This window comes from Lissotriton vulgaris, chromosome 7 (assembly GCF_964263255.1).
Source record: "Lissotriton vulgaris chromosome 7, aLisVul1.2, whole genome shotgun sequence".
Classification (NCBI taxonomy): domain Eukaryota; kingdom Metazoa; phylum Chordata; class Amphibia; order Caudata; family Salamandridae; genus Lissotriton; species Lissotriton vulgaris.
Window position 1 is genome coordinate 816,121,158 of NC_141695.1, and position 18,733 is coordinate 816,139,890.

The 18,733-nt window shown below is 52.3% G+C and overlaps 1 protein-coding gene across 1 annotated transcript in view; it reads left to right on the forward strand.

Annotated features, from left to right (window-relative positions):
• Positions 1-18,733, forward strand: part of DNAH17 (dynein axonemal heavy chain 17) — a 15,539,113-nt gene that overhangs the window by 8,028,445 nt on the left and 7,491,935 nt on the right. The window contains exon 39 of the mRNA XM_086931082.1: positions 17,592-17,749. Coding sequence (XP_086787208.1) covers positions 17,592-17,749 — 158 coding nt within the window. The remainder of the gene's footprint in view (positions 1-17,591; positions 17,750-18,733) is intronic.

Sequence of the window (18,733 nt, forward strand, 5' to 3'; positions counted from 1 at the left end):
CGGCCGCAAATTGAGGGTGTCTGCTAGTGACGAAAACGCGTCCACACTGGATCTTTTGTGGACAGGCCAGCCCGACCGGCGTAGCTTCAAAGAAAGGCTACCATCTTGTTCGCCTTCATGGCCACGCCCCGCCCCGCTCGGAGAGACATTTAGTAGAGGCTTTTGGAAGTGCTCCCAAAGCGGCAACCATCTCTCTAGAACGTGCACAAGCACGCATCCCTTTCATTTACTCCGAAGGCTCGCGGCCTTCAGTCCCACACACCTCACATTTTATTTTACCATTCACATGTCGCCACCTCCTCATCTAAATTCGAATAACTGTAAGCTCGACTCTCTGGACGGCCATGAATAATGCATGCCCGAGGTGAAATCCACCTTGACCACCCCTACGAAGACGAAGTGGCTGGCTTGGCTGGCTCTTTCCAGGGACTACTGCATGTTAAGCTTTGCGATAGAAGTCAATCCCCAAACCCAGTGCTATTACCGAGGTGCCAAGAGCTGCCTGACAGCCAATCAGAGAGCATCAAAGACATCGGGTTATCCAGAAACTAGACACAAGTCAAAAAATAATTCCCTTTGGGCGAATTAACACTAATACATAGGTACTCACAGACATACAGTGATCTGACCAATTACCAACATATAACAAGGAAGCAATGAAAATTGGTGAAACCCGGATTAACTCCTTGCATCGACGCGTTTCGGCGGTATATTCAGTTAGAAGCCGGCTACACGAGCAGACATTCACGCGGGACGCTCGAGACCTTCATAAAAACGGACTTACACGAAGTAAACTGTCTCGTGTTAGGTCGAGGGAATTTTATCGGAACCCTGAACCCCCACCGTGTTGAAAAACGCTTCATGTTGAATTGATTATTGAAGTTGACGATAGATTTACCGCGTGTATGGGACACCGTGTTCTTATGATTTTTTACCAGCCATAACGCTGGACCTGTCATCTGCGCTGAAACTTTAATAAAGACCTTCGCATGTATTTTTTATCAGAATTCTGTGTATTCAAAGAAGATAATTCGCTGGACGAATATCTCCACTTAACTATAAGGAGGCAGCATACCCTTTATGATACATTATCTGAAAGAAACACGTTAGTGTTAGATTCCTTACCTTAGAATATCCCCAGGCGTCAGTCTGGATCCGGAAACTTTTGCGTAGCAGTACCCCTGCGCGTCGGTAGGCGTCGTCTGCAGGCGTCCCCTGCGGCTCCGCGTCCGTTGTCGGCGTCGTGCGCCGTGATGACGTCGCTGGAGTATATAGACGCCGCCTCCGCGCGCTGACGTCAGTTCTTCTTTTTTCCGCGCCAGTGGACGCAGATCTGAAGAGCAGTACTCCGGTCTTTTGACCAAGTTTTTCAATAGTTAATTCTCTCTTGTGCCTGATAGGATGCCTGGGTTCAAGCACTGTGATGACTGTGAGCGCACGATGTCGGTCACAGACCATCACCGCCTCTGTCTCCGGTGTCTGGGCCCCGACCACGACGTGGACTCCTGCGTCGACTGCCGGGCCCTCACCAACAAGGCTAGGCGGGAGCGGTCCCGCAAGCTACTGGAGCTCCGGGTGTCGGCCCCACGTCGGGACCGGGAGCGGTCCCGGTCCGGCCGGAGGTCGAGAGAGCGGTCGAGGGAGCAATCGCGGAGCCGCGCCGAGCGTTCCGGAAGTCGACACCACTCGTCAGGCTCGTCAGGTAGGAAGCATAAGAAGTCGGGGCGTCGTCATCGTACCCCCGACTCCCCCCGACGCTCGCGCGATGCGGCCGGGGGCTCGGGTGACCCCAACCCCGCGGCTCCGCGAGAGTCGCCGGCGCGGCCTGCCTCATACCCTCCGGTCCCTGGGCACGGTGCGACGCCTGAGGAGATCGAGGCGTTCCTCATGGCCATGAGGGCGCTCGGTTCTCCGACGGGGCCTACGGTGCCTTCGGGCCCAGTGCTACCGTCTGGGGGCCCTGGCGGTTCGGGTGTCCCTGCTTCGGCGCCGTCGGGTGCTCCGGCCCCGGCGCCGCTGACGGCTCCGACCCCGGCGCCGCAAGGGCCTTCGGGATCGACGCCGGCTGGTCTTCCGGCCTCCCCGGCGCCGTTGCCATCGGGGTTGCCCCCGACGCCGCCCCCGCGCGGCGCCGGCTCCGGGCGGCGCCATCCCCTTACCTTCCCCGACGCCGGACGCGGCGCCGGATGGGCGTCGCTCGACGCCGGTCCCGGCGCCGATGGGGCCCATGAACCCCGAGGAGCCGGTCTACATCGTTGACTCCGAATACGGAGAAGATGAAGAGTTCGGTGAAGGTTGGGAGGGGTCCGAGGACCCTCTGTCACGCGAGTGCCAGTATGACCCGGACTGGACAGGTGACTTGGGGGATGCCAGTGGTCTGGACGACTCTCCTAACCCTGGTTTGATCTCTCCTCCTTCCGTGGCATCGGTGGAGGGAGCTGCTTATTCTGTGGTGCTGATGAGGGCTGCCAAGGCCTTACACCTTGAGCTCCCCGTCGCGGCCGTGAGGCCTAACATCCTCACCGAGGTCTTCAAACCGCAGTCATGCCCACAGGAGCCACTGCTGCCGTTTAATGAAGCCTTGTCAGACGTTCTGTTGGGCACTTGGTCCAGGCCCGCTTCAGGTCCGCCTGTCGATCGGAACGTGGCCAGGCGCCACCGTCCTTGTCCGGACGACCCCAAGTTCCTGTCTACCCACCCCACTCCTGAGAGTCTGGTGATCCAGGCCTCGACCTCCCAGTCCGCATTCCCGTCGGCCCCGCCCGACCGGGAATCCAAGAGGTATGACCAATTTGGCAAAAAGGTCTTCTCGTCCATTAGTTTGGGCCTGCGGTCTTGCAACACCGCTTGCCTCTTGGGCCGCTACACCCACTCTGTGTGGGATACGGTCGCGGAACTGCTGCCAGAATGCCCCATGGAGGTGCGGGCAAAACTCGGTCAGGCTGTAGCTGAGGGCCGAGATGCAGCGAAATATTCAATACGTTGTGGTCTTGATACGACCGACTCGCTGGGCAGGGCTATGTCAACGACAGTGGCGATTCGTCGCCACGCCTGGCTGAGATCCGCCAATTTTTCGGCAGATGTCCAAAATACCTTGATGGACATGCCGTTTGATGGCTGTCACCTCTTCGGTGACAAGGCGGACCACGCGCTGGAACGCTTCAAGGACTCCAGGGTCACGGCCAAGTCCTTGGGTCTCTCGACCCAGCGTCAGCAAACGGGTTCGTTTCGTCCCTTTCGTGGCCAAGGAAGGGGCGCCCCCACACGTGCTGCCAGCCACGCGCCGCAACAATCCTTTCAACGCGGTGGCGGCCGTGGAAACCGCCGTGGTGGCGGTCGGGGACAACGGCGGGGTCAGACCACACCCTCCCCCGCAGCATCTACCCCAAAATCCTCCTAGTCCGTGCTTTCGGCCCCATGTGACACCAGTGGGTGGCAGGGTTCGCCATCACCACGCTCACTGGCGCACGATCACTTCGGACAGGTGGGTGCTGCAAATCGTCCGAAGGGGCTACTCCCTCCCCTTCGAGACCTCTCCTCCAGCCATGCCACCGCAGAACCACCGTGTGTCGGGGGACCACTTGACACTTCTGCAGGAGGAAGTTACGGCCCTCTTGGCCAAGGGGGCCATCGAGCGCGTTCCTGGGCCAGAAGTAGGGCGTGGTTGTTATTCCCACTACTTTCTGGTGCCCAAGAAGGACAAGGGGGGCCTACGTCCTATCTTGGATCTAAGGAACGTCAACGGCTTCCTCCGGAAGGAGAAGTTCAAGATGTTGACGTTAGCTCAGGTCTTGGCTGCTCTAGACCCACAAGACTGGATGGTAGCGTTGGACTTGCAGGACGCCTATTTTCACATCCCCGTCCTGCCGGCCCACCGGCGTTACCTGCGGTTCACGGTAGGCCAGGAGCATTTTCAGTTTATCGTGCTTCCCTTCGGCCTTACCAGCGCCCCACGGGTGTTCACAAAGGTGATGGCGGTGGTCGCAGCCCATCTACGCAGGTTGGGGGTTTCAGTCTTCCCCTACCTAGACGACTGGTTGTTGAAGGCGGGCTCGCCCCAGACAGTCGTCCACCACCTTCAGATGACGGCAGACCTCTTGCACGACCTGGGGTTCTCCATCAATGTGCCGAAATCACACCTGTGTCCCTCTCAAAAGCTCCTTTTCATCGGAGCGGTTCTGGACTCGGCGCAGTTTCGGGTTTATCCTCCGGAACGGCGGGTTCGGGATATTCAGGCTTTGATTCCCATCTTTCAGCCGCTATCCCGGGTTTCGGTCAGGTTGACGCTGCGGCTGCTGGGACTGATGGCTTCCTGCATCCTTCTGGTGCATCACGCTCGGTGGCGGATGCGGGCTCTGCAGTGGGACCTGAAGTTTCAGTGGGCCCAGCATCAGGGCAACTTGTCCGACCACGTCTTGATCTCGGAGGGCACTGCGAGACAACTGCAGTGGTGGCTTACGGACCGCGATTGGGTCAGGGGCAAGTCCCTCTCCCTTCCCCAACCGGAGCACGTTGTCGTGACGGACGCGTCCCTCCAGGGCTGGGGTGGCCATTTGGGAGAGGCAGAGATCAGAGGCATCTGGTCTCCGGCGGAGTCCCGGCTCCATATCAACCTGTTGGAGCTGCGGGCGATTCGTCTGGCACTGAAGGCATTCCTCCCCTTTGTCAACGGGAGTGTAGTGCAGGTGTTCACCGACAACACCACCGCCATGTGGTACTGCAACAAACAGGGCGGTGTGGGGTCGTGGACCCTTTGCCAGGAGGCTCTGCGCCTCTGGCAGTGGCTGGAATGTCAGGGCGTGACTCTGACGGTTCAACACCTGGCAGGTTCTCTGAACGCCAGGGCGGACGAACTCAGCCGTCGGTGCTCGATGGATCACGAATGGCGTCTGAACTCGGACGTGGCGCAAGGCATCTTTCTGCAGTGGGGAGAGCCTTGGTTAGATCTATTCGCCACCGAAGAGAACGCGCAATGTCATCAGTTCTGCGCGTTGGAGTTTCCAAGACGGCACTCGCACGGCGACGCCTTTCGGCGCGAGTGGAGTTGCGGTCTGTTATACGCCTTTCCGCCTATACCACTTCTGCCCAGAGTGCTGAAGAAGATCAGGCGCGACCGGGCCCAAGTTATCCTTGTGGCTCCGGACTGGGCTCGAAGGTACTGGTATCCCGAGCTACTCAGCATGTCAGTCGGTCCCCCGATCCGCCTGCCCCTTCAGGAGGACCTTCTGTCGCAGCAGCAGGGGACGGTCCTCCACCCGAACCTGTCCAGTCTCCACCTCCATGCTTGGAGATTGAGCGGCGGCAGTTGAGGCCATTTGACTTGCCTCCTGAAGTCTGTGATGTTATTCTGGCAGCCAGGCGTCCCTCCACTAAGTCGGTATACGCCTGTCGGTGGAACAGATTTGTGGCATGGTGCACAGCAAAGGCTGTGGATCCTCTTTCTGCCCCTCTTTCGGAGGTTCTTCTGTTTCTTCTTTCTCTTGCCCAGCAGGGCTCTGCTCTGGGCACTATCAAGGGCTACCTTTCTGCCCTTTCAGCCTTTTTAAGGCTTCCTGATCAGCCTTCTTTGTTCAAATCCCCGATTGTAACTCGATTCTTGAAAGGCATCGCTCACATGTTTCCACCTGTTCCGTTTGTGATGCCTCAGTGGGATTTGAACCTGGTTCTAACTTTTCTGATGTGTGCTCCCTTTGAGCCCCTTCATTCTTGCCCTCTCCGTCTCCTGACTTTAAAGACGGCTTTCCTGGTTGCCATCACCTCTGCCAGGAGAGTGAGTGAGCTCCAGGCTCTTTCTGTCCAACCTCCTTTCCTGTCCATTCATCCTGACAAGGTGGTTCTGAGGACTAGACCTTCTTTCCTGCCCAAGGTTGTTTCGGCCTTTCACATCGGGCAGTCCATCACCCTCCCTTCCTTCTTCCCGCCTCCGCATCCTTCAAAGGATGAAGAGCGGCTCCATCGTCTGGACCCAAAACGTGCGCTTTCATTTTACATGGATCGCACACGCCAGTTCCGGGTGGATGACCAACTGTTTGTTGGCTACGTGGGTGCGAAGAAGGGACGGGCGGTCTGTAAACGAACCATCTCTCGATGGGTCGTCCTCTGCATCAAAGCGTGCTACTCTTTGGCTCGGAAGGAGCCTCCTGTTGGGCTGAGGGCCCATTCCACTCGGGCCACGGCGGCTACCACTGCCCTGGGCCGGGGAGTCCCCTTGCAGGACATTTGCCAAGCGGCTACGTGGGCCTCGCTGCACACCTTTGCGAGGCACTACTGCTTGGACAGTCAAGTCCGGAGGGATGGCTTCTTTGGCCGTTCTGTCCTCCAGGACTTTCTGGTGTAGTTTTGTATTGGTTCGCAGACCCACCACCGGGGTTGGTATTGCTGGGGTATCTATTCTAAGGTAAGGAATCTAACACTAACGTGTTTCTTTCAGATGAACAAGTTACTTACCTTCGGTAACGATATATCTGTAAGAAACATTAGTTAGTGTTAGATTCCTTACCGAACCCACCCATCCTCCCCGTTCTGCGAACTGATACCTAGGGTTAAGGACATCCCTTTCAGGGCCCTAGTTTTACATGGCACCAGTGTTGGTTCTCTCATGGCTCTGCGTCTCCTGGCGCGGAAAAGCTGTTTGCAAAGAACTGACGTCAGCGCGCGGAGGCGGCGTCTATATACTCCAGCGACGTCATCACGGCGCACGACGCCGACGACGGACGCGGAGCCGCAGGGGACGCCTGCAGACGACGCCTACCGACGCGCAGGGGTACTGCTACGCAAAAGTTTCCGGATCCAGACTGACGCCTGGGGATATTCTAAGGTAAGGAATCTAACACTAACTAATGTTTCTTACAGATATATCGTTACCGAAGGTAAGTAACTTGTTCGCCAGACCCCTTGCTTGCTAGAGTATTGGGAAACATTTATACGCACTGTCCTGATGAAGGCGGGTTCTAACTGAATATACCGCCGAAACGCGTCGATGCAAGGAGTTAATCCGGGTTGATAAATTAAGGAAGATTCAATATAACTGTTTAGTGTTTGAGTTCATTCCTTTTCCCTGTAGCTCCTTTTTTATTGGAATGTTGATTTCATTGATTATTATTCCGTCCTGTATGTGTTTCCCAATTTTCAGTTTTTAATTTATGTAATGTATGCTTAATAAATTGTTTTAAATATTTTATTCTTCTAGAGTGTTTTCACATATATTTAAATTTTCACCAATTTTCATTGCTTCCTTGTTATATGTTGGTAATTGGTCAGATCACTGTATGTCTGTGAGTACCTATGTATTAGTGTTAATTCGCCCAAAGGGAATTATTTTTTGACTTGTGTCAATTGTGGAACCCTATCCCTTTGGTTTTGGGGTCCCTCTCTCTTTTACTAGAGATATCCAGAAACTAGAGCCTGCGGCGCGGTGTAATAATGAAGGTGTCAGGCAGCACTCACGCGGCAGCCTGCTGCTATGAGCTTGCGCAGCTGCAGCCCCGACAGGCCCGGCTGCATCTGAACAGCTCAGAGCGTCGGCCTGCCCGCTTATCTATTTACTGAATTAATCATCTTGTGTTACGGTTGTCCGCCTTCGGCATGTTTGCATGCAATATGTGATGACGTTGGGCCTTGGCCTTCTAGGCAGTCAGTTTCTTATTTTAACGTTTTTTTTGTAATGGTATTTTATGGAACTGGGCCAAACTTAAAGGAAGGAATGTTTAACATCTCCTGGCACTTAGCGGATGTCAAACTAAGCGGACTTGTTTTGAGGTTCAAAAATAGGCCGGGCACCCTATCCTGCTGCTGGAGCACTGAATGGCCCAACAACCTATGCAACTCTGGCGGCGTTACTCTTACGGCCGCGCGGCCAATGCTTGTCTGATGGAAAGCATGCTAACATGCAGATGGCGGTCTGATGCTCTTCAGCGTCACTAGAGCCCCATCCAGTAAGAACAGATATCCAAGAGGTAAGAACTGCTGGCACAGAGATGCTACTACTGTGAGGCCCAAGGATTGAAACTTTATCGTGTTAAGCACAATTGGATGCGCTTACATTGTGTTATAATATAGTTATTTTTTGTGGTTGCTATAGCGCATAGTGGCTCTTTAGAATGCGATCTTGGCGCTTTCCTTGGAGCGGGAATGCCTTTACAGCCAGTCCGAAGGTTACAATCGCCCTCTGGAGCTTGAAAATGTTTGTGGAGATGTGCTGTCACTAGGTGAATGCATGTCCCTCAGCACTGAATGGCCCAACAACTGATGCAACTCTGTTGTGCCTTTGTGTGGTGGAGATATGACTAGATACCTCTGGGTAGTGAGTTGCTTTGGCGCTATGATTGACAGCAGGAGAAGGCCTGGTTTTATACTGCAAGCGTTTCCGTGCTCTATGACTTTAGTCCCGAGTGCCAGTGTCCTTTCAAATGGTTTCTCTTCTGCATCCATTGACATTGAAGCAGGCCAGGTCTCGGGATCACACCCACGTGTTTCAATGTTGGTGATCAGCTGGGCAGGGGGGGGGTTGATCTTATCAGTGGGGTGCTCTACCAGAAGCCTCCATTTTCTTCCCAGTGCTCGCTTTACCCCCCTGATGTCAACAATCCCGGCACCGTGCTGTGGCGCCGCCCTTCAATCGGATGCCGAAAGTGTTAGGTATGTGTGGGCATGCATGCCAACATTCCAGGTACAGAAATAGGATTTCTGACATTTCAAAAACGCCAACTAGGACAATGGCATCATTGGATTTGACCTTTGTCATCAGCACTTTACAAACATGTTTGACCAAGTCTATATAAGGGATAGATCTCGCAAATGAGTATTCCCGACTCACATTATAAGGAGATAGATTTAGCCAGAAAATACGGGTAAATGAGATAGGTCGGTGGGTGATATGCGTGCTGCAAAAAAAGTGCCATGCCAATTTGTTGAGTTGAATTGAAGCAACAACTTGAAAAGTACTATTATTTGATGAATAATAAGTTAGAATTAAAGAAACTGTACCCATAACAGGGAATTACCCTTGTTTTTTGGTCGAAGCCTACCAGACAAGGCAGCTGTGTGTGCTAAGAACATCTTGAGGACATTCATAAAGCGGAACTAGGATTGCATTCCGCCCTTTGCTTACCATGCATTGGCTTTGTGGTTTGTAGCTCATATTGTCTGGCTTTCTATTTGCTGACTTTATTTGCTATAGACTATCCAGCTTGAGTTTGTCCCTACCTTTGCCAAATCTTGTTTAATGCATTCTTGACGAGCTCGCTTTCTGCAAACAGGCCTTTAAATCTTGTTCTTATCTTGTTATATTTGCTGTGCATTCAAAGACTGAGGTAAATGTCAAGATCTCACTTCAGAGGGAGCTTGGTGTCGATTTTTCCTTCTCTGACTTCAAAGTGAGACCATTTACGTGACAATTCTGCTGTGTATCCATGTAAGTTGTTATAGAAAACAATGGTCCCTATTTTCAGAGGAAGCATCACTTATATACAATAATCATACTCTAAATAGGTAGTATGTCTTTTGTCCAGCCGGACAAGAATTTATTTTGCAAATATATATAAAATTAAATTGTTAGAAACATTCAATGACAAGTGGGCACAGCCGTGACCCACGAAATAGTGAGACAACAAAACGAAGCACAGAATGGCGAAAGGGCAAAGTGAAATACGTCTGTAGACTCCTATTTGAAAGTTTTAACAGACTAAGATCATTTTCTTATACACCATTGCACATTACAATATTGCATAGTCATATTGCATATGGCGTTTTTTATTGTCGACGACGTTTCGATGCCACCACTAGATACTGCGGTACAAAAGGGGGTGGATGGCTGGTCCGGCTTCTATCCTGAAGCCGGACCAGCCATCGAGCTCCTGATCTTGAAACTGTGCGATTGCGCACTTGTAAGGAATCCCTATCTCGACTATCCAAGTGGACTCCCGAACAAATACGATCCCTATCAGCTGGCTAACCGTCCCTTGTGACCCCGAGCTATCGCGCCCACTTCTGATCCAACTTGCAGTAATGCGATTTAGGCATAGTGCAATTGTAAATTCATAACGACAACAATGAAATATTATGTTGTCCTGAGGATGATGCCCAGTATCTAGTGGTCACAAAAGAGACAAGGGAACCCTACCCACTAAGGAACCAGGGTCAGTGCTTTATATCGGAAAACAACGGTTCCAGTGGCAAAATAAATGTAAGACTGATAGTCAATACAATATATGTTAATTAATAACAATTAAAGGGTTAAAGGAGGGTATCCGACAGAGAAACAACTCTACACGGATGATTCCATATCATCATTGAATTTTATATTTCTTTTGTTTAATTTTTTCATACTTTTTCAACAATCAATAAATATTCATAGTGTTACAAAATTAAGTGCAAGGTGACCCAAAGTGTAAAATAAGAACCAAGGAGGTACAACAATTATAACAAACTAATACAGGCAGAAGTGACATATAACGTTTCTAAAGGGATTAATAGTGCAAGAAAATGACCACAATTAATAATGAACACAATAGTTTATGACAATGGCTATCGAGAATCATAGGCACTGTTCGTAGGGTTTGTTTTCTGGGGGCGTCGACGGCGTTTCGACCCAAATAGTATAATGGGTCTCGTCAGGACTAAACAATGTGGGACTCTGTGAATAGGGGGTGACAAAAATAAAAATACAAATTGTGGTGTAAGAACACTACTTTTAACAAGGATATTTAATTGCAGATTATTGGGAGGCAAGTGGACTAGTTACCTAGACTTTTAGATCACACGCGAACAGGATGATAACTTGAGGTTTGACACCCAAGCGTGAGTACAAAATTAAATACACTTACAGTGAACCCAGCCGGGTACTGTTGTGTGGTGTTGCGCCAAAAGGAAAGAATAACAATTAATGTACAAGTATCATTATAATGTGGCCAATTCTATGCTGAAAAAATTAACAGCAAGACTTACCACTGTCGTGGTTCAATAGTTGAGGCCGGGGTAGCCTATGAGCTTTTTCAGACTGCACCAGGGTATGATAGGCAAATACCTTCAAAAATGCATAGCAGGTAATCAGGTTTCAATACTGGAGTTGACATATAATATTCACTCTGAAATAGTTGGAATCTTACCAGATTAAAAGGAGTAGGTAATGTACTCCATAAAGATAATGGCGTTTGGCAATTGCCAGTTTCAATATTATGAAATGCCTCGCTGGGATTAGTCACTCGCGTTGCCAGGTCGGGACGATATCTAGAATAATGCGATGCAATCAGTGTTCGTTACGGACTTAGCATATAGCGTAATGTCTTTAAACAGCTCACGGCTGTGTCTTACCCGCTAGCTGAATTGAGGTGCAGTCTTCAGTAACTGGAATTGACTTCCGCGATCCGGAAGCAGTCTCTATCAGACAAGGCGTGAATACGGGCATTTACGAGCAAAACGCAGGGGGCGTGAGGAGAGCGAAGGCTCCATCCTCACGTTAGAGAAAGGACTTGACTCCATTCTTTCCTTGTCAAGTCCTTTCTCTAACGTGAGGTCGTCGGCGTCGGGATGACGTCGTCGGAGTACTTAGACGCCGCCCTCGCGCGCCAACGTCAGTTCTTCTTTTTTCCACGCCGGCAAGAGCAGATCCAGAAAAAGCAGTACTTCTTAGTCACTTTTTGACTAAACTTTTTTGATCTATTTTTATCATTTTTCAAGTCTTTATGACTCTCGGTGCCGATAGGGATGCCCGGGTTCAAGCCCTGTGCCGATTGCAGCCGACTGATGTCGGTTACCGATCCCCACCATCGGTGCCTCTATTGCCTTGGGTCCGACAACGACGACCGGTCGTGCCCCGACTGCCGGCCTTGACGTCGAAAGCTGGGCAGGAGCGGTCCCGTAAGCGCCTCGAGCTCCGGCAGTCGGCCCCGCGCCGCTCACGGTCCCGGTCCAGGAGGGGGTTGAGGGACCGGTTGTGGGGCCACAGTCATCGAAGTTTGGCGAGTCGTCACCATTCGTTGGGCTCTAAGTCTTCAGGTATGAGGCACAAGAAGTCGAAGAGGCGATACCACTCTTCCGACTCCCCCCGACGCTCGCGCGATGCGGCCGGGGGTGCGGGCGACACTGCCACCGCGGCTCCACCGGAGCCGCAGGAGTTGCGGCCAGTTCCATACCCGCCGGTATCTGGGCTGGACGCACCGCCAGAGGAGATCGATGCCTTCCTCATGGCCATGAGGTCGCTCTCTCCTCCGTCGGGTCCCGCAGGGGCGCCTTCGGGCCCCGTGGCCCCGTATGGGAGTCCAAGCGGGCCAGGTGCTTCGGCCCTGGCGCCGTCGGGTGCTTCGACCCCAGCTCCGTCGGTGACTTTGGTCCCGGCGCTGCAGGGCCCCACTGGATCCGGATCCGGGTCGCCGCTGGTCCATCTTACAACCACGCCGGCGGCGATCCCCAGGGTGTCACCCCCGGCGCCGTCTCCGGACGTCGTCCCCAGTCCCTCCCTCGGTCCGGATCCGGCATTGGACCGACGCCACATTCGGCGCCGGTAGAAGAACAATTCTTCTATGATCCGGCCCCATCCTTTGAACCTGAATTTCGAAAGATGAACGCGAGGGAGACTGGGAGGGGTCTGAGGACCCTCTGGCACAGAAATGCCAGTCTTATCAGGACTGGTCAGATGAGCTAGGGGAAGCCAGTGGTCTGGACACTTCGCCCGACACTGGCTTTGTCTCCCCTCCTACCGTGGCTACGGAAGAGTGGGCTGCTTACAGTGTGGTGCTGACGAGGGCAGCCAAGACCTTGGCTCTTGAGCTCCCCGTCGCGACAGTGAGATCTAACATCCTCACTGACGTCTTTAAACCACAGGCAAGCTCTTCGGAGCCTCTACTGCAGTTTAATGAGGCTCTCACGGACGTCCTGTTGGGCACCTGATCCAGGCCGGCTACAGGTCCCCCTGTAGATAGGAACGTCGCTAGGGGACATCGCCAGGCGATATCGCCTGGCTCCAGGCAACCCTAGCTACCTGTTCACCAACCCCACCCCGAGAGCATGGTTATCCAGGCCTCTAATACCCAGTCCGCATTCCCGACTGCACCCCCAGATCGGGAATCCAAAAGGTATGAACAGTTCGGCAAGAAGCTGTTCTCTTCACTAAGTTTGGGGTTGCGGTCTATCAACACCGCTTGCCTTTTGGGCTGTTATACCCACTCTTTGTGGGACACGGTTGCTGCCGTGCTGCCGGAGTGCCCGGAGGAGGCCCGGGTGAAGCTCGCTCAAGCCCTTGCGGAAAGGTGGGATGCAGCGCGGTACTCTATTCGATGTGGGCTGGATACCACAGACTCGCTGAACAGGGCGATTTGCACGACGGTGGTGGTTCGCCGCCACACCTGGCTGAGGTCTGCCAACTTCTCGGCTGATGTCCAGAATACGCTCATTGACATGCCGTTCGATGGTAGCTGCCTCTTTGGCGGCAAGACAGACTGTGCGCTTGAGCGTTTCAAGTACTCCAGGGCTACAGCCAAGTCCTTGGGCCTGTCGGGCCAGCGACAGCAAACTTCTGCCTTTCGTGGCCACGGAAGGGGCACCCCCTCACGTCCTGCCAGCTATGGGCCGCAGACTACCATCCAGCGCGGTGGTGGATGTGGTAACCGCCACGTCGGTGCCAGGGGACAACGGCGAGGCCAGTCCACATCCTCCCCGCACCATCTGCATCAAAGCCTTCCTAGTACGAGCTTTGAGGCCCATTTAATGCCAGTGGGAGGCAGGGGTCGCCATCACCTCCTCCACAGGCGCACCATCACATCGGACAGGTAGGTGCTGCAAATCGTCCGAAGGGGATACTCCCTCCCCTTCGAGGCAACCCCTCCAGCCATGCCACCGCAGTATCACCGCGTGTCGGGGGATCACTTGCAACTTCTGCAAGAGGAAGTTTTGGCCCTCTTAGCCAAGGGAGCCATTGAGCGCGTTCCTGGGCCAGAAGTAGGGTGTGGTTGTTACTCCCACTACTTTCTGGTTCCCAAGAATGGCAAAGGGGGCCTACGCCCTATCTTTGACCTGCGGAACGTTAACGGCTTCCTCAGGAAGGAGAAGTCCAAGATGCTAACTTTGGCTCAGGTCTTAGCTGCCCTAGACCCCGGAGACTGGATGGTAGCATTGGACTTGCAGGACACGTATTTTCACATCCCCGTCCTGCCGGCCCACCGGCGTTACCTGGGGTTCACGGTGGGCTACGAGCACTTTTAGTTTACCGTGCTCCCCTTTGGCCTTACCAGCACCCCTCGGGTGCTCACGAAAGTGATGGCGGTGGTCGCAGCTCATCTGCGCAGATTAGGGGTGTCAGCCTTCCCCTATCTCAACGACTGGTTGTTAAAGGCGGGCTCGCCCCAGACAGTCGTCAGCCAACTCCAGACTACGGCCGACCTCCTGCAACTGCTGGGGTTCTCCATCAATGTGCTGAAGTCACACCTGAGTCCCTCTCAGAAGCTCCTCTTCATCGGAGCGGTTCTGGACTCGCCGCAGTTTCGGGTTTATCCTCTCGAACAGCGGATTCGGGATATTCAGGCTGATTCCAATTTTTCAGCCTTTATCCCGAGTCTCGGTCAGGTTGACGCTGCGGCTTCTGGGGCTGATGGCCTCCTGCATCCTTCTGGTGCATCACACCAGGTGGCGGATGCGGGCTCTACAGTGGGACCTGAAGTTTCAGTGGGCCCGGCATCAGGGCAACCTGTCCGACCACATCCTGATCTCGGAGGGCACTGCGAGACAGTTGCAGTGGTGGCTCACGTACCACGATTGGGTCAGCGGCAGATCCCTCTCCCTACCCCAAACGGAGCACGTAGTTGTAACAGATGCATCCCTCCTGGGTTGGGGGGGGCACATGGAGAGGGGGAGATCAGAGGCCTATGGTCTCCGGCGGAGTCCCGACTCCACATCCACCTTCTGGAGCTGCGGGTGGTCCTTCTTGCACTGAAGGCATTCCTTCCCTCTATCCGGGGAAGTGTAGTGCAGGTGTTCACGGACAACACCACCGCCATGTGGTACTGCAACAAACAGGGCGGGGTGGGGTCGTGGACCTTTTGTCAGGAGGCTCCACGCCTCTGGCAATGGCTGGAACACCAGGGTGTCTCCCTGGTGGTTAAACACCTGGCAGGTTCCCTGAACGCCAGGGCGGACAAACTCAGCCGGCGGTGCATGATGGATCACAAATGGCGTCCGAACTCGGACGTGGCGCAAGGTCTCTTTCGGCAGTGGGGAGAGCCTTGGTTAGATCTATTCACCACAGAAGAGAACACACAATGTCATCAGTTCTGCGCGTTGGAATTTCCAAGGCGGCACTCGCTCGGAGCCGCTTTTCGTAGCGAGTGGAGCTGCGGTCTTTTGTACGCCTTTCCGCCTATACCACTTCTGTCCAGAGTCATGAAGAAGATCAGGCCCGACCGGGCCCAAGTCATTCTTGTGGCGCCGGACTGGGCAAGAAGACACTGGTATCCCGAGCTACTTAGCATGTCAGTCGATCTCCCGATTCGTCTGCCTCTTCAGGAGGACCTTCTGTTGCAGCAGCAGGGGATGGTCCTCCACCTGAACCTGTCCAGCCTCCACCTCCATGCGTGGAGATTGAGCGGCGGCCGTTGAGGCCATTTGACTTGCCTCCTGAAGTCTGTGATGTCATTCTGGCAGCCAGGCATCCCTTCACAAAATCGGTATACGTCTGCAGGTGGAACAAATTTGTGGCATGGTGCACAGCGAAGGCTGTGGATCCACTCTCTGCCCCCCTTTCTTAGGTTCTCCTCTTTCTACTTTCTCTTGCCCAGCAGGGCTCTGCTCTGGGCACTATCAAAGGCTACCTCTCTGCCATTTCAGCCTTCTGAAGGCTTCCTGATCAGCCTTCTCTTTTCAAGTCCCCTGTTGTAAATAGATTTTTGAAGGGCATCACTCACATGTTTCCTCCTGTTCCGTTTGTGATGCCTCAGTGGGACTTGAATCTTGTTTTAACTTATCTGATGTGCGCTCCCTTTGAGCCACTTCACAATTGTCCTCTCCGTCTTCTTACTCTTAAAACTGCATTCCTGTTTGCCATCACCTCTGCCAGGAGAGTGAGTGAGCTCCAGGCTCTTTCTTCTAAACCTCCTTTCCTTTATGTCCATCCGGACAAAGTGGTCTTGAGGACACGTCCCTCTTTCCTGCCCAAAGTAGTCACAGCCTTCCACATTGGGCAGTCAATCACCTTGCCCACCTTCTTTCAGCCTCCGCATTCTTCGAAGGAGGAAGAGAGGCTCCACCGTCTGGACCCTAAACGTGCGCTCTCCTTCTACCTAGATCGCACATGCCCGTTCCGGGTGGATGACCAGCTCTTTGTTGGTTACGTGAGCGCTAAGAAAGGACTGGCGGTGCACAAATGAACCATTTCTCGATGGGTCGTTTTGTGCATCAAGGCTTGTTATTCACTGCCTAAAAAGGAGCCTCCTGTGGGGCTGCGTGCCCATTCCACTCGGGCCACGGCGGCTACTACTGCCCTGGGTCAGGGAGTCCCCTTGCAGGACATTTGCCAGGCCGCTACGTGGGCCTCGCTGCACACGTTTGCTAGACACTACTGCCTGGACAGCCATGTCCTGAGAGTTGGCTTTTTCGGCCGTTCTGTTCTCCAGGATTTTTCTGGTGTGATCATTGGTTCGCAGACCCACCACCGGTGTTGGTATTGCTGGGGTATCTATTCTAAGGTAAGGAATCTAACACTAACCTGTTTCTTTCAGATGTGCAAGTTAATTACTTTCGGTAACGATATATCTGTAAGAAACAGTAGTTAGTGTTAGATTCCTTACCGCCCCACCCATCCTCCTCATTCTGCGAGCCGATATCTAGGGTTAAGGTGTTTCCCCTTTGAGGGACCTAGTTTCATAGCACCAGTGTTGGTTTTTATCATGGCTCTGCGTTTCTGGCATGGAAAAGCTGTGTATAAGAACTGACGTCAGCGCGCGAGGGCTACATCTAAGTACTCCGACAACGTCATCCCGGCGCCAACGAAGGCGACGACTGACGCGGAGCCGCAGACAACGCCTACCGATGTGCAGGGGTACTGCTACGCAAAACTTTCCGGATCCAGTCTTGACGCCTGGGGATATTCTAAGGTAAGGAATCTAACACTAAATAATGTTTCTTACAGATATGTCGTTACCGAAGGTGAGTAACTTGCGCTTCTAGCACACAACAAAACAAGCACTGGCATAGCCAATAGGTCTCGCCTTTGGGACCTTACAAGTGTTTAGTTATCCAGTACAATATCTTTGGTGCAACAACATCAACTGTTGCATGGCTAAACACTTATAAGGTCCCAAAAGTGAGACCTATTGGCTATGACAATGCTTGTTGTGTATTGTCCACAGCCCGGATGAAGTTCAATTCACATTGAACAAAACGCGTTGGATGTATGTTTTGGTTGCTGGACCTTATATTTCAAAAGTGGAATTAAATAAAAGAAGAACTTTTTCAAAAACACCAACTTGAAGATTTGTTGATCCTTTTTCTGTGGGTGCACCATTCCATTTTTGTTTTGAAGTAACTACTCCATTCCTCTGTCAGTGGCTTGTGTTTGTAAAGATGTGACATACACTGTTTAGTAACACTAAATATTTTCATTTTAGGTGAAAAGTGTTCAGGATGCCATTCGTGCAAAAAAGAAAACATTTAATTTTCTTGGGGAAATGATTTCTCTTGTGCCAACAGTAGGAATGTTCATTACCATGAACCCAGGGTATGCTGGGCGTGCCGAGTTACCTGAAAATTTAAAGGCCTTATTCAGGTATGTAGACAATGTACATTAGAATAGAACTGGTGACTTGGTACTTACATTGTTGTCACGAAAATGTAGCAGACATATTTAGCGTATAATTGAAAAAGTTGCTTAATTGCACTGCTACTTTTATAGCCAGGATATTGTCTTTCAAGTATAATAACGAATCCAGTAATTTCTCCATCATTACAGGAGGCTCCCAAAACTCCTCAAAACCTATTTTTTTAGTCTATATTCCTTAAAGAAGCATTGATTGGGCTTAAGCTGTATGTTGCCATCGTTATGAAAAGGGGATAGGCCTGTCAAGTTTGGGGGCATTGAGATGGCAGAGCAAGCCAGTATGCATCAGGGTGCATACATGATCTGGCATATGACGATAACACATCTCAGCTGTTTGCTGCTGAAAATGCATTGTTCCATGTGGCAGGGTAAAATGCGGGTAACTGCGGCATGGTGTTCTGCCAGAAGCAAATGCTGGGCAGGGAGGACAGTTTTTATGACGACTTCGAAGCAGGCACAACGTTACTTGGCTTACTGACCGACTTTACAGGTTTTCCAGCAAACCTGCATACTACAGATTGCTAGAAGCCATTCTATTGCTCTTTGGCAAGCTGTGAATTGTACCTGTTAAGAAGTGAAAGTTAGCTCCGAATGAATGAAAAGAATTACCAACTCCGCTCTGAAAGTTGTGTACGTCCTTGAAATGCTGCTGCTGGACTTACTAAGGGACAACACTGCAGTGCATTCATTGTTGGTGAAGAGATGTGTTAATGATGTTAGCATTGGCGAAAGTGCTCAAGCATCAGTCATTTATGTCATGATGTGATGTCATGATGACGCTACTCACCCATGGGGGTCTCAATGCGCTGAGGGGAAGGGGTGCTGCTACTGCTCGAAGAGCCAGGTCTTGAGAAGCCTTCTGAAGGTGAGCAGGTCTTGGGACTCCCGCAGATGGGTTGGGAGGGTGTTCCAGGTCTTGGCGGCGAGGAAGGA